This window comes from Nannobrachium achirus (assembly GCF_963921795.1).
Source record: "Nannobrachium achirus genome assembly, chromosome: 18".
Lineage (NCBI taxonomy): Eukaryota > Metazoa > Chordata > Actinopteri > Myctophiformes > Myctophidae > Nannobrachium > Nannobrachium achirus.
Genome location: NC_137825.1, coordinates 44,290,365 through 44,304,344, shown reverse-complemented (window position 1 = coordinate 44,304,344; position 13,980 = coordinate 44,290,365). Strand labels below are relative to the sequence as shown.

The following is a 13,980-nucleotide window of genomic DNA, read 5'->3' as shown; positions in this document are numbered from 1 at the left end:
TTACTGTACCGTGCATTGCTCAAATTATGTATACTTTGCATTATTTCTGACCATATAGCTTTTATTTTGGAAAAAATAGCCAATTTAACAGCGAGGTGCCCACCCACCCACATGCACATCATGAAAATACTAACAGAATGTCTGTTTCCAATCCAGTAAAACAAAAACCCTAACCGTTGTTCCTAACAAAAAACAGGTGGTGCAGATTCAATTTCCACATGTGAACAGAAGCAGCAAGTCATGTTCTCTAGACTACTTGCACGTGTTCACTGGGAGCCAATCTTATCATCCATCTGTAATTGATTGATTGTGCGTGCGTGCGTGCGTGCGTGCGTGCGTGCGTGCGTGCGTGCGTGCGTGTGTGTGTGTGTGTGTGCTCTCTGCAGAGTAACCCAGTGGTGGACAAAGTACTCAACTCCAGAGAGTGAAGATACGCCTGGTCAAATATTACTCAGCCTGTGTGAAAGTTGCTCTGTCAGATTTGTACTTGAGCTAAAGTTCTCGAGTACTCGCTTTAAAGAATTCTTAGGTATTCAAAACTACAATGAAGTACTCTTTATTCTTAAATCAATGCATTGTTGTGTTGAAATGTAGACATTTCCACCCCAGATTCAACATTTTCCCAACATTTTCAAAGCATATCAGTAGTGAAAATAGCCAACCTACAAGCTCACAACACATCGTGGTGCAACACATTGTGAGCTTGTAGATTTACTATTTTCACTATATTTTAATTGGTTTTGTCCCAAGCACGTTTTACTACTTTCAATTGGTTCAATATTATTTTAACCAACACTCAGATGTAAAGGGTGTTCAATAGCCCTGATTTATGCCCAAAAAATCTAAAAACCCATGAATGGAGTTAAGAGGTTTTGGCCAGACAGTGACGAAATGTAGAAAAGTACAGTATGTACTTCATTAAGCCTTAAGTAAGCCTTGCTGAGCACAGTGCTTCATTAATGTCCACCACTGCAGATGACCCACCTCACGTAGGGAACGTTAGCAGGGATGTGGAACTTTGCGCCCGGGTCGAAGTCCTCCTCCGTACGGGCTACTGGCGGACACAAGCCCTGGTACTTCATTCTGCCAGGAGACGATAAAGCATGGTGAATGTTACGGAAGCATTGTTGTCAACGTGAACGATTAATATGCGCTTTTAATCGTTCGTTTAGGCTGTCGGAGGTGCTGCTTCCGGGCTGTGATGTGTTCTGTGGTGTTGGTGCTTTTTCTCTGTGGGCGACGGAGTGTGTTTCTGGGATGCATCCATTTGTTGTGGCATCTACCTATACAGTAACTTTTTATATCTTCCATTCAGAAAGTACAGTACTTTAAGACCTTTTCCATTCAGAAGTTATTGCAAATGTAGGTCGCAGTTAACTATGAAAACCAGCACATCTTGTCCGACCGTCCGTCCTTCCTTCCTTCCTTCTGTAACGCCTCAATTTCTTAGATCTCCATATATGGAGCTGACCTCTACATCTGATTCCCATATGATGCCCTGTTAGGGCAACCACACTAATAGAATCCCTTCTTTGTCCATAAAAGGTGACAAGGACTGAGAGACAGATACTGACACGCACAGACGCATGTCTGGGGTCTCACAGCACACGGTTGGTTCTACAGACAGGGATCTCCATATATGGGCATAAAAGGGATTGTATGTATGATGTCAGACAAGACGTCATAGCGTCATAGGACTTTCACATAACGAGTAACCGAGTAAGCATGTCTGGGGTCTCACAGTTGGTTCTACAGACTCCAACATTTGCACAAATAGCTTAGATTTTTGCCTATGTTCTTAGCTGCTTCCCCTGACATTACTCTACTTGCAGAATGTACAGTTTGTACAGTTAGCCCTTTAGGGCGAGGTCGCTGTTCACCCATCGGTGTCTTACTGGTTATATCTTCTGTACCTTATGTAGATGTATTTGTGTCTGGGTGTATTTATTTGGTGCTGGGGCAGTCTTTTGTCAGTTTCATATTATTTCATCTTCCATTCCATTCTGTATGACACATTATTTGTTTGCTCACAGAGTAAAATAATTCCTCCAGTCTGCCACTCTGACAGAACTCAATTTGAGAATAAAGTATTCTTTATCATTCAGATAAATTGGTCCTCTGACACCCTGGACAGTTTTTAATTTACTTGATTGAATATTTAGATATTTGATGTAAATGTTAACAGTCCTCCTCCTCAAGGGCCTCTCCTCATACACACCCATTGTAACTTCAAACTCCAGTTTAACCATGATAGATTCATTAAAAACAACCATTATTTGTTCTGGTGACTCATACTACCCTCCTAATACGTGAACAGGCCGTGTTTTTTAGATAACTTAGTATAGGGTAGTATTAGTCACCAGAAAGAATAAAGGGTGTTTTTAATCTATTCTTGAATCTATCATGGTTAAAATGGAGTTTGAAGTTTGAAGAAGACAATGGGTGTGTATGGGGAGAGGCCTTGGGCCTGGACTGGAGGGCCTGATAACATTAACATCAAATATCTAAATATTGAATCAAGCTAATTAAATACTGTTCAGGGTGTTCATAAAAGCCTGATCATTTAAATGTCTGGAATTGACCTGTGAGGGTGTTTTCACAGTAGCACGTACACAGTAATATCCTCAGGGTTAATTCATCCATTTGTAACTCAGAGTTAAATTAACATGGAGGAGTTCTTGCTGTGTGGTGAAGTCCTTACCTGAGGTTCCACCACTCCTTGTTGTACTCGGTTTTGGGGATTCGTCCATCGAACACCTTCCATCTCCACTGGTCCATCAGGTAACCGAAGGGCAGGAAGGCAATCTTGTCCAGGGCCATGTTCATCAGGAAGTTGATGGTACTGTCTGATGATATGGAAAAAGTACAGGAGAGGAATCACTCGACCTGCATGGCTGGTGGGTGAATGAGGTGGGGTAACATTAGCCAAAAATCTACAAGCTCACAATGTGGCCAACAATAACCGTTCTACAAGCTCACAACTCTGGCTATTTTTGGGACCCCGATTTTCGTCCATGCTTTCCATTCTTTTTACTATTTTGAAAAACATTTTAAAATACTTCAAATAACTGATACACCTACTTTGTGAGCTTGTAGACAAAATAGTAAAAAATGGCAAAAAGGTTTAGGGATAAGGGGTGTATTGTACACAGAAAAGACTGGTCCAAGTACAGAGCCATCTCGGGTCCTGTTCAGAGGGTTTATAAGTGGTCACCCACCGTCGTTGGTCTCCACGTTTTCCAGCAGGCCGATCTCCTCCAGGTGTTTGGGCGTGGACACGGACAGGGCCAGCACGTCGCCGATGGCCTCGTGGAAGCCGGGGTTGGCGCCGCCGCGGAAGGACACGGGCTGGTCCTTGTACTGCAGGAAGTACTGCACGTGGCCCATCTCATGGTGCACGGTGATGAGGTCGTCCATGGTGATCACCGTGCACTGCTTGATCCTGTTCAGCAGAGAGAAACCAGGGGCGTCATTTGGGGCGTCAAGGGATGGCAATTGAAAAAGGCTTGTAGATCGGCTATTTTCAAAAGAGTTTTATACATTTTGAACTTGTGAAGTGGGACATTCTGCATAATGAGTACTTTTACTTTTTCACTTTCAATATATGTTGATACCAATACTTTTCTGCTTTTACTCAAATATATATTTTTTCTTCTGGACTTTTATTTGTAACAGATTATTTCTACATTGCGGTATTGATACTTTTACTTTAAAAAAGAAAACATTAAAGTATTTTTTCCGCCACTGAGCAAAGTAGTGAAAGTCATGAGCTTGAGGAAATCAGTGGTTCTCAACCTGCGGGTCGGGAGGGGTCCCCAAATTATTAACCTAATGTGTAACACCATTTTCTCACTCAACAGTAAACAAACAAACATAAAGTTTAAGTGTATCTGCACATTTCTAAAGTGACAATTTAAGGACTTTTTAATACCTCTAAAATTACACATTAAACATTGGCCAAATATTAGAGGCAGAAATTGTGAAGATAGCAGATCTACATCCGAGCCGTTGTGAGCATGTAGATCTGCTATTTTCACAATAGAACCGTGTTATACAAAATGTAATGCCTCAACTCTTAGTACTCGTCAGGGTGGGGGGTCCCCAGTTAAAACATGATTATTTTGGGGGTCGCGGCCTGAAAAGGTTGAGAACCACTGACGTAAATGTACTCATTTGACGGTCCTAACCTGAAGTCCTTGCGGTTGTAGAAGTCCCAGGCAGAGGCGTGACACACCACGTTCCTGTCGTCCGGCTTCACCAGCATGGACTTCTCCCAGAACAACTGGGGCATGGGAATCAGGCCCAGGGAGGTGAAGAAATTGTCCGATTCCTGGAACATCCTGGTGGCGTTCCAGCCCTGCAGATGTCAGTAGAGAGAGAGTCACAATTACAAAGCCGATTTAGTTTTAGTCATAGTTTTTTTTATATAAAATGTTTAGTTTTAGTCATATTTTAGTCATCTGAAAAGTTTTAGTTTTAGTCTAGTTTTAGTCGACTGAATATACGATTCTGGTCGACTAAATCTACTACTGATTTTGTTGACGAAAATGTATTTTGGCGGGCCTCGTAATGGCAGATTTTAGACAGGTTGCATGCTGAAAATAGACGATCTACAAGCCCACAATGTGTCACGCTGCAATGAGTTGTAAGCTTATACAGTAGGCTATATGCTATTTTCAGAGCACACCAAAACATAAAATGACTTGTCTTTTAGTTCTACTGGATCTCACTGGTCCCTCCCTAAAATCTTTGTCCATTTTTTTTTATTTTTAGAAATTGACAATATATTTAGTCTCAGTTTTAGTTATCATAGCTTAGTTTTTATGTTGATTTCATCAGCAAAAAAGGTAGTAGATGGACATCTTTCTTCCTAGTTTTAGTTGACAAAATCAACACTGAAATTCAGGCTCAAACTTTACTGTCAAGTCACAGGTGTAAAGAAGAAGAATGTGACACGTACTAAGGTGTACAGTCAGACTGGATCATGAACCTTACAGTATATTATACATCAAGGGTCTTCAACAGGGAGTCCGGGACCACTAGGGGGTCCTTGGAGTTACTACAGGGGGTCCTCCAAATTGTTGTGTGATGGAAACCTTTTTTTTCTCCTTTTTTACATTAACCACTTGAACCCTAGCGTCCATATTTAGCCACTTTAGCCAAAAATAGCAGATCTACAAGCTCACAATGCCTCGCAGCGAAAAGCGCAAAGCCTTTGGGGGGGAAAAATAGTACGGAGTGAAAAGATCAAGATTATTAAGTATTGACGGTTCAAGTGGATCTGAAAACACACACTAACACGAATCCAACATACACTGACGATCGTGCTGTCAAACGATGAAATTATATGGAATATGAACAGGTTGTGGGGGTCCCTGCTTAATTTCTCTCTCAACTAAGGGGTCCTTGGCCTGAAAACACCCCTGTTATACATGATGCATATCCTTTCTGTCGGGTAGATCGTAGATGGATACATGATGAATGCCCTACTACTTCATCATGCAAGAGTGTCACACAACAGTAGTGAAAATAGCAGTGGTGTAAAGTAACTAAGTACAATTACTTAGGTACACTTTTGAGGTATTTGTACTTGATAGGTATTTTGTTATGGTTCATATCATCTTTTTATCAATACATATTGTTGACCACTTGACCCTAAAGACACAGTGACTGTGTCCCGTTATACTCATGTAATGTACAGTACTACACAAGGTCTCCGTCTGGTAGAAATCAGACCTTATCAACTTCCTGGAGCCTGTTCCGAAAACAATGAGAATTGTTTTGCTCAGCTTGTGTCATCCAGACACCAGCAAGGACATCTTCCTCCAGTAACCTACTGTACGCAGACTCTTCGTCTTGTGATTTGTGGACAAGAAACATATCCTATGAACTGTTTAAACGTCATCCACTGACTGACCAAATGACCATACTTATACTCATGTCAAAACATCATTTGTCAGAGAGAGCACGAACCATTGATTATTCTGTACTGTACCTGTCTTCAATACTCTCTCTCCATAGTAAACATTCCATTCTCACTCTGAATCACTCTCCTGTCTTATTTCTGTGTGATGGATTATTGTATCTCATATGGGAATAAGAAGGTGTTGTTGTTTACAAATAATATATCAATCAAAATGGTCCTACGTCGCCGCATACAGATGTAATCTTGACCGACCGATGGATGGACAAGTGACCGTGGGTGCACTTTCTCTCCCCCGGTGGGTCGGTGTTACAACACGTATAAAAGAACCAGCTGTGAGTTTGGAAGTTTACTGTGTTTTCAGACAAGGTTATTATTTTGACAACAGTACAATTTATTTTATAACATTCCCTGCTTGGACATCCGCCACTGGACCGCTGGACACATGGTTTTCTGATTGCATGCTCCACGGTCCGAGGACGGATCTTTATGCACCACTGGTGACCGGAATAATATTTTAAGATAAGTATACTGTTTTCTTCAGTTATCTGTGCGCGATGAGTCGCTTCTCAGTTTGAATTATTGTTTTGATTTTTGATATTTCAGGGAGTCGGACAAGGCTAAATAATGTTTTAGTATCGCTCAGTCTATTTTACCTTCACTTGTTTTAACACATAAATTGCTCGGACACATCCTATCATAGGCTATTGTCTGTGCCAGCCCAACATAGGGGAAATACAGTAGGACCAGATTTATAACATTCTTTTAAATTATAACATTTACGTGTCGTGTCTTTGAATTTTGAATTAATAATGAATTATTGTTCTCCCCGTCGGAGTCAGATAACTCCTAATTATGTTTTGGTTTGACACGCGTCGTAAATTAACCCTTATCTGCGTTTGGATAACAGTAGATGGTCATTTTATCGGTCGTTTATTCTGTACCTTTTTGTTGTCTTTTTGTTGTTTTATCGCTTTTCGTTGCACGTTTGAGTAACAGAATAGGGACTGCGGTTTCCTGTTCTGAGGACATAGCAGACTGTTGGTCACAGATTCATGCTTGTCCATATTATTAGTTGGTGTTATTTAGCACGAGACTCCAGTTTAGTGTTGCCAGGACGAAAGTTATTTCTGTCCTGAAGGAAATCTTTACACGATTTTGTTTAGTGTACCCAGAACAAAAGCAATTGTTCTGAAGGGAGAATCTCTTGGCCAGTGCATAACCCAGCCACTTAACCACATAACAAATCGCGTGGTTATTTTATCAATAATAGCTGTTTCCAGCTACTTAATCACATAAGAAATAGCGTGGTTATTTTAATTGGTAGATTTCCTTTATGTTCCAGAACAGAACGTTCTGACGGAAATCTTCATGCTTTACGCTTACACGTCTTCGTTTTCGTCTCAGTCTTATTTTATTTTATTTTTTAATTTCCGTCTCAGGCCAGCTGAGTCTGTTTTGGTACCGAATTTGCTCCGTTTACTCTACGCCTCCTCACTCCCCCGCTTGCCCTCGCGAAGCAGAGTGGGGGAGTCAGAGGCAATATGTTATTTCTTAGACCGTATTTTGACCATTTCTGTTCTGGTGAAATAATTGGCTTGAATGCCTCTAATAATATTTAAATGTTTATAATGTATCTGACAAGTTAAGTTAAGACAGAACTAAAATGACTCCTTCTCCACTTTCAAGGTGTGGACCCGATTGAACCTGCTGTCGGTGGATCCCTATAGGACTCTTTTCTCCCCACCATGCATGTGAGCTCACTGTTTTATTATAAATGTCACTCAAATTGGGAAAGGGGCAAGCCGACAGCAGAGCCAACTAGGACACCACCCAGGTAGCCTAATACAACTCACCCACTGTCAGACTAGGTTAATATGGCCCAGGAAGTTAAAGGCTCAGAGACAAAAACTTGTATAAATGTTGAATTTCTCTCTCTCTCTCTCTCTCTCCATGAGAAAGAAAATAGCAGCTTTACAAGCTCAAATAATGTAGTGTCAAAGTCTAATAATTACTGTTACCCCATGATTCTAGCGGAAATAACAGTCCAATATTTGTCTTAAAATCTAGTAATATAGAAATAAAAATACTGAAACTTGGAACTACTCAGAAAACAAAGAATATACCTCAAAACCATACTTGATTACAGAACCCAAGTAAATGTACTCAATTACTTTCATCACTGCATCTTAAATCTTGGTAGATATTATTGCCGGTGAACTATACTAGATTATTATACATTATTGATTATCACAATAATAAAGACACTAAATCAATTTACAAGGAACCCCAATTCACACACTTTGTCTAGAATATTTTCAAAATAATCCAACTTGCTACAGAACAGATTGCCTTGAGTAGCCTGAATCTATCTCTTATCAGTCTCTCTGCTCTCACTACTACTACAGGCCTTTGTCCACTAAAGAAAACCTGTATGTCTCTCATTACACTCATAACCCTTCCTTCGATAGTTATGAGACAAAAACTTGCTTAAGTTGTTATAAATCGTATTTTTTCATCCATGATTTAACCTTGTCCATGAGGCCCCTGTGTCCCAAATAATGTGTTCCAAATTCCGTTGTTTCGGCGTTCCGGTTTGCCTTACAAATTACTTTTTATCTGCGGCCCTGTTAAAAACAGCCATTAAATCGGTCGCGTTATTCTTTTTAAGTCTTTGAAGTTGGTTTTCTACACCTTAACTTTCTAAATCTATTTCTCAGTTTTGATTGTAGGCTATTCATGCCTTTTTGGACTGTAAACCACAGAGGTGTCCAGTACTTAAAGATTTGTACCTGCTGTCTTGAGAGTCTAGCTAGCTCTCAACACAGCTGCAGTTTTATTGTTTAATGTTGTTTTTAGTCTATTGTTTCGTCGCTTTTTGAAGACCTCACAGCCGTTGGTCCGGAACTGTGGGTCTTACGTTGGCAGCACAAAACTTCATTTTATTAAGATTTGCATTCATCCTGAAGTTAGTCAAGTCTCCTGAGTTGCACTCCAACAGAAGTTGTTCTTACTCCTTCTGTTGTGAATTAAGTCAAGTCAGGATTTCACCGCCAGACCAGCATTGTGTTTCCTGGTTCTGTAGGAAGTTTTGGCCAGTGCATAAGACCGACACAGCTGGTTTTCAGCTATCTTATTTAACCAGATTACTGAGAGAAGTTATGGTTATGTTATGCTTACATGTCTTTGTTTTAGTCTTATTATTATTTTTAATTCCATCTCAGGCCAGCTGAGGTGTTGAGAACTAAGAAGCCCCCTTCTGAATGATGACCTCTAAACTGACTGACCCATGTGTGTAAATGTATGAGAAATTGTCTACATGGATACATGTACTGTATGTATGTGTGTTTTAATCCTATTTTTCTCCCCTGGTGATAACCTTGTGAAAGAAAAGGGAAAAATCAAACCCAGTATGAACATGAGCAGTGGTGCATGTGTGTGTGTTCGGCCGTGCAGTACTGTACGGTATGTGTGAGTCGCTGGCTCGCATTTAGGCTTGCTGCTTACGCTTGCTGCTTGCGCTAGCTCTGCCTACGTTTTATTTTATTTGGAGAAACTGTGGGGATCGTTATAAACTTCAAGTGACTTGTTACATACTGTTTCTCTATCTCTCTCTCAAAATGGGTCTTACTCTGTTGTCAAGATTCACCATCATGTCAACAACTCAGTTGTGTTCTGTCCACCGATTAAGGTCAACCCAGCCCATGAGGTGACCACTAGACATGATATTACATCATGTCTTACAGTAACTATATAAATTCATGTCAACTGTTCATTTCATTTTGTTTTGTTTTTCCAGGTTTATTTATTTTGGTTGGACTGGACGGATTTGACCTCATGTTTTATTTACATTTGATTTTGTCCGTTTTTCTCTGTCCTCCTGTCTTGTTGAGAAAGGGGCACCATGTCCGGTGGAGCTGTTCTTTTTGTTTCGCTTCCCTAGGGGCTGGTGTCCATTTAATTTTTATTTGAACCTTCTGTCTGTGTTCTGATGTCAAAGGAGCCCTGTTTATACAGTGCCTATGTCACAGAAGAGGCTCGGACATTTACTCCCTCTCGGCCTGTGAGTGCGTGTGTGTGACTAAAGCCATGGCCATGGCGGGTATGTGTGAGAAAGTGTTAGATATGTTTTGTCTTCCTTTCTACTGATTTCATCAACATTCTGATTGTGGAACTTCCTGTTCCCAGGTCCTCTTTGGGTGACTTACTGGTAGGCCTATTAAGAAACATTTGACACTGATTTAACTATTTTATGATTTTAAGTCATTTTTAATTTGTTTTGAAAGTTTTGAATAATTGAAGAACTGTGAACAGATTATAAATCTGTGGTCTGAAAATGTATTTTTATTTTTATTATTTTAACCATTTAGCCCCAAACATCAACAACATCATTTTTGCCACACCTTGTGTCAAGAGGGGGGAGTATGCTTGATTGTTTGGATTAGGCTTTGATTTTCATTGTTTAACGTTTAATTTTGATTTTGAAACTTTTGATTTTAAAACTTTGTATGTTTTGAGTATGTTTGTGTTGTGTGCATTAATCCTTCTGCCCAACACAAACAGACTATCAGAACGGCTTACAGCCACTCAACACCTATAAGGGCTAACCATGACAACACCACAGCGGAGGAAAAAATACAGAGGGCGGAGAGTGAAAAGGGGCACCACCAACAGACGATGGGTCACCAGTGCACGAGCCAATCAACCGCAGGACCAGAGCTATGCTCTGGTTGTCGGTGGGTAACGGAAATGCACTGTGAAGAAAAACATTTAGGTGGAGAAATTATGATTGTAAATTGTTGAAATACAAGTGACCTGCCGCCAAGCCCTGTCATCCTCTAGGCCCGATGGACGCCAGGCGGAGCCAAGGAACCACCAGAGGCCAGAGGGCAGTGCGAACGCGCCATCATCACAGCGGGGGGCTATTGCAGCCTCCCGGGCCTGTGAGTATTCTGAAATCGCACTGTCGAAGAATTAAGCCGCTATAATTATGACTGAAGAATCCATTGTATCGATATTAGTGAACTGCCGCAAGCTTCTGTCCATAGGAGCTGTCTGAAACCCACCTAAAGAACCCTCTTCCACTCTTCGACCCGTCTCCGCCCATCTCCGACCCGTCTCCGCCCTTCTACAACCCATCTCCGACCCGTCTCCGCCCTTCTACAACCCATCTCCGGCCCATCTCCGACCTCAACTCGATCCCTGGACTTTGCTCTGTCTCTAGCCCTCATCATATCGAGGACTTATGGACTTATGGACCCCTTTTTATTTTTATTCTGTCCTTGTTTTCTTTTGAACAGGTTACAGGGTAAGACTGATCAACTAATCTTGTGACTTATCAATCCAATTACAAGGGGTTATTTCATTTATGTGTAAACATGATAACATTTTTGTCATTAATGTCATGTCAACTCTAACCCTAACGATAATTACAGTCCTTTTACTATTGAAGAAATGTTTTAACCCTAACCCTAACCCTAACCATTTTTCATCCCACTGTGTGCCTATTTTGTTTTCTTTTGTTGATCTATTTGATAAAAAGATCAATATTAACCAGCCGGTGGATATTGATAGGTATTTTGTTATGGTTCATATCATCTTTTTATCAATACATATTGTTGACCACTTGACCCTAAAGACACAGTGACTGTGTCCCGTTATACTCATGTAATGTACAGTACTACACAAGGTCTCCGTCTGGTAGAAATCAGACCTTATCAACTTCCTGGAGCCTGTTCCGAAAACAATGAGAATTGTTTTGCTCAGCTTGTGTCATCCAGACACCAGCAAGGACATCTTCCTCCAGTAACCTACTGTACGCAGACTCTTCGTCTTGTGATTTGTGGACAAGAAACATATCCTATGAACTGTTTAAACGTCATCCACTGACTGACCAAATGACCATACTTATACTCATGTCAAAACATCATTTGTCAGAGAGAGCACGAACCATTGATTATTCTGTACTGTACCTGTCTTGAATACTCTCTCTCCATAGTAAACATTCCATTCTCACTCTGAATCACTCTCCTGTCTTATTTCTGTGTGATGGATTATTGTATCTCATATGGGAATAAGAAGGTGTTGTTGTTTACAAATAATATATCAATCAGTACTTTACTTGAGTATTTCCAATTCTCAGTACTTTTACTTCTACTCCACTACATCTCAGAGGCAAATATTGTACTTTTACTCCACTACAATTATTGTAAAACTTTAGTAACTAGTTCCTTTGCAGATATACATTATTATATTATAAAACATACATTAATCCACTTTAGCCCTATTTTATACCCAGGCCATTTGAAAATAGCCGATCTACAAGCTATTTTCAAACATTTTGTACTTTTACTTTTGGTACTCTAAGTACACTTTGATGCCAACACTTTCATACTTTTACTCAAGTACATTTTGAATTCCGGACTTTTACTTGTTAGGGTGCCCTCAAACCAAAATACCTAGAGTGGAATCCGCCAATGCATTTCAATGAGAATGGAGAGTTTTTGGGCCAGTAGAGGATTTCTGCAAAAAAACGCTCCATTCTCATTGAAATGCATTGGCGGATTCCACTCTCGGTATTTTGGTGTGTGGGCACCCTAACAGAGTACTTCTGCAATGCATTATTGATACTACAAAAAAACTAGGGCTGGGATGCGATTAAAATTTTTAATCTAATTAATTACAGGCTCTGTGATTAATTAATCGCAATTAATTGCATTTTAATCGCACATCGATATTTGACCTGAGAAGCATTATTTTTTCAAGTAAAACTCATTTTGTTGTACGAGTGAATCAACAAGTGAGTTTTTTAAATCTAAATTTCGCATCCACTGGGCCAAGCAAAGCGGTCTGATCGACTACTTCTCCCTTTGCGTTTGTTGTCTCTTCTTGGTTGGTGCATCGCTATGATCGGTATGCCCGAAACTTAAGGTTCTGTGGTGCAAAAACTAAGTGTGATTAAAATGCGTAATTTTTTTTAATCGCGTTAATTTTGTGTAATTAATTAATCGCAATTAATCAGTTAAAGTCCCAGCCTTAAAAAAAACATTTTAGTACTTTTTACAACACTGGAAAATAGCACATCTACAAGCTCACAAAGTGTCACTCAGTGAGCTTGTATATCTGCTATTTTTACATGTTTTTTCTTTTTTTTTTTTTTTTAATGAAATTCTTCAATCTTGTGAAAAATTAAATATTCCAATTTTAGAAAATCTTTTGAAATAATAATAATATAAAAGGATATTTGCTCTATAGTGGCTGGCAGTGCTGTTGCTGGTCTAGCCAAAAAAAGAAAAACAACACTTAATGAGAGAGTGTCTCCATTGAGGCAGACAGTAGCAAAGCTCAGATGGAGTCTTCTCTCAGGATTTGAACCCTTGCCCAAGGGTGTGTGTGTGTGTGTGTGTGTGTGTGTGTGTGTGTGTGTGTGTGTGTATGTGTGTGTGCGCGCGCGTGCGTGTGTGCACGCCTCTGTGTGTGGCTTAACCACATTGTCGTAAAAGGGCACATATTCTCGGCTCTCTCACCGTGCCAATATTATTTCTGTAATCCAAACATTCGGCAGTGTACAGTATGTCACATTACGTATTGAACTCGACCAAGCAGTACTTTTGGAAAAAGTGACTTCAGAGTTTAAAACATAAAATAGATGGTTATGTATAAAAATGGAGCCATAAAAAGAAAATCCAAAGTACAGTAGCTCACAATGTGTTTGGAGAAGGGCGCGCAGGCACGCAGGCACGCACGCACCCACACACACACACACACACACACACACACACACACACACACACACACACACACACACACACACACACACACACACACACACACACATTATATAGCCTTAGCTATGAAACAGCTTTTGTGTATTCACCTGTGCTACCATGGCCGGTGTGGCATCAACCTGCGTAGCGTTGGGGTAGGGGATGACTAGGTCCATGATGCCGGACCACGTCTGCGCCCACATGTTGCCTAAGAGCACACACAAGACAAGACAAGACAAGACAAGACAAGACAAGACAAGACAAGACAGTCAGCCAGCACAGACCTGGCAT

At 40.4% G+C, this 13,980-nt stretch overlaps 1 protein-coding gene across 1 annotated transcript in view; it reads right to left on the bottom strand.

Annotated features, from left to right (window-relative positions):
- ace (angiotensin I converting enzyme (peptidyl-dipeptidase A) 1) overlaps positions 1-13,980 on the bottom strand; it is a gene marked incomplete at both ends in the record, with an annotated part of 43,230 nt that overhangs the window by 4,698 nt on the left and 24,552 nt on the right. The window contains 5 exons of the mRNA XM_080747451.1: positions 985-1,083; positions 2,702-2,846; positions 3,219-3,442; positions 4,188-4,357; positions 13,800-13,897. Of these exons, the coding sequence (XP_080603577.1) occupies positions 985-1,083; positions 2,702-2,846; positions 3,219-3,442; positions 4,188-4,357; positions 13,800-13,897 (736 nt within the window). The remainder of the gene's footprint in view (positions 1-984; positions 1,084-2,701; positions 2,847-3,218; positions 3,443-4,187; positions 4,358-13,799; positions 13,898-13,980) is intronic.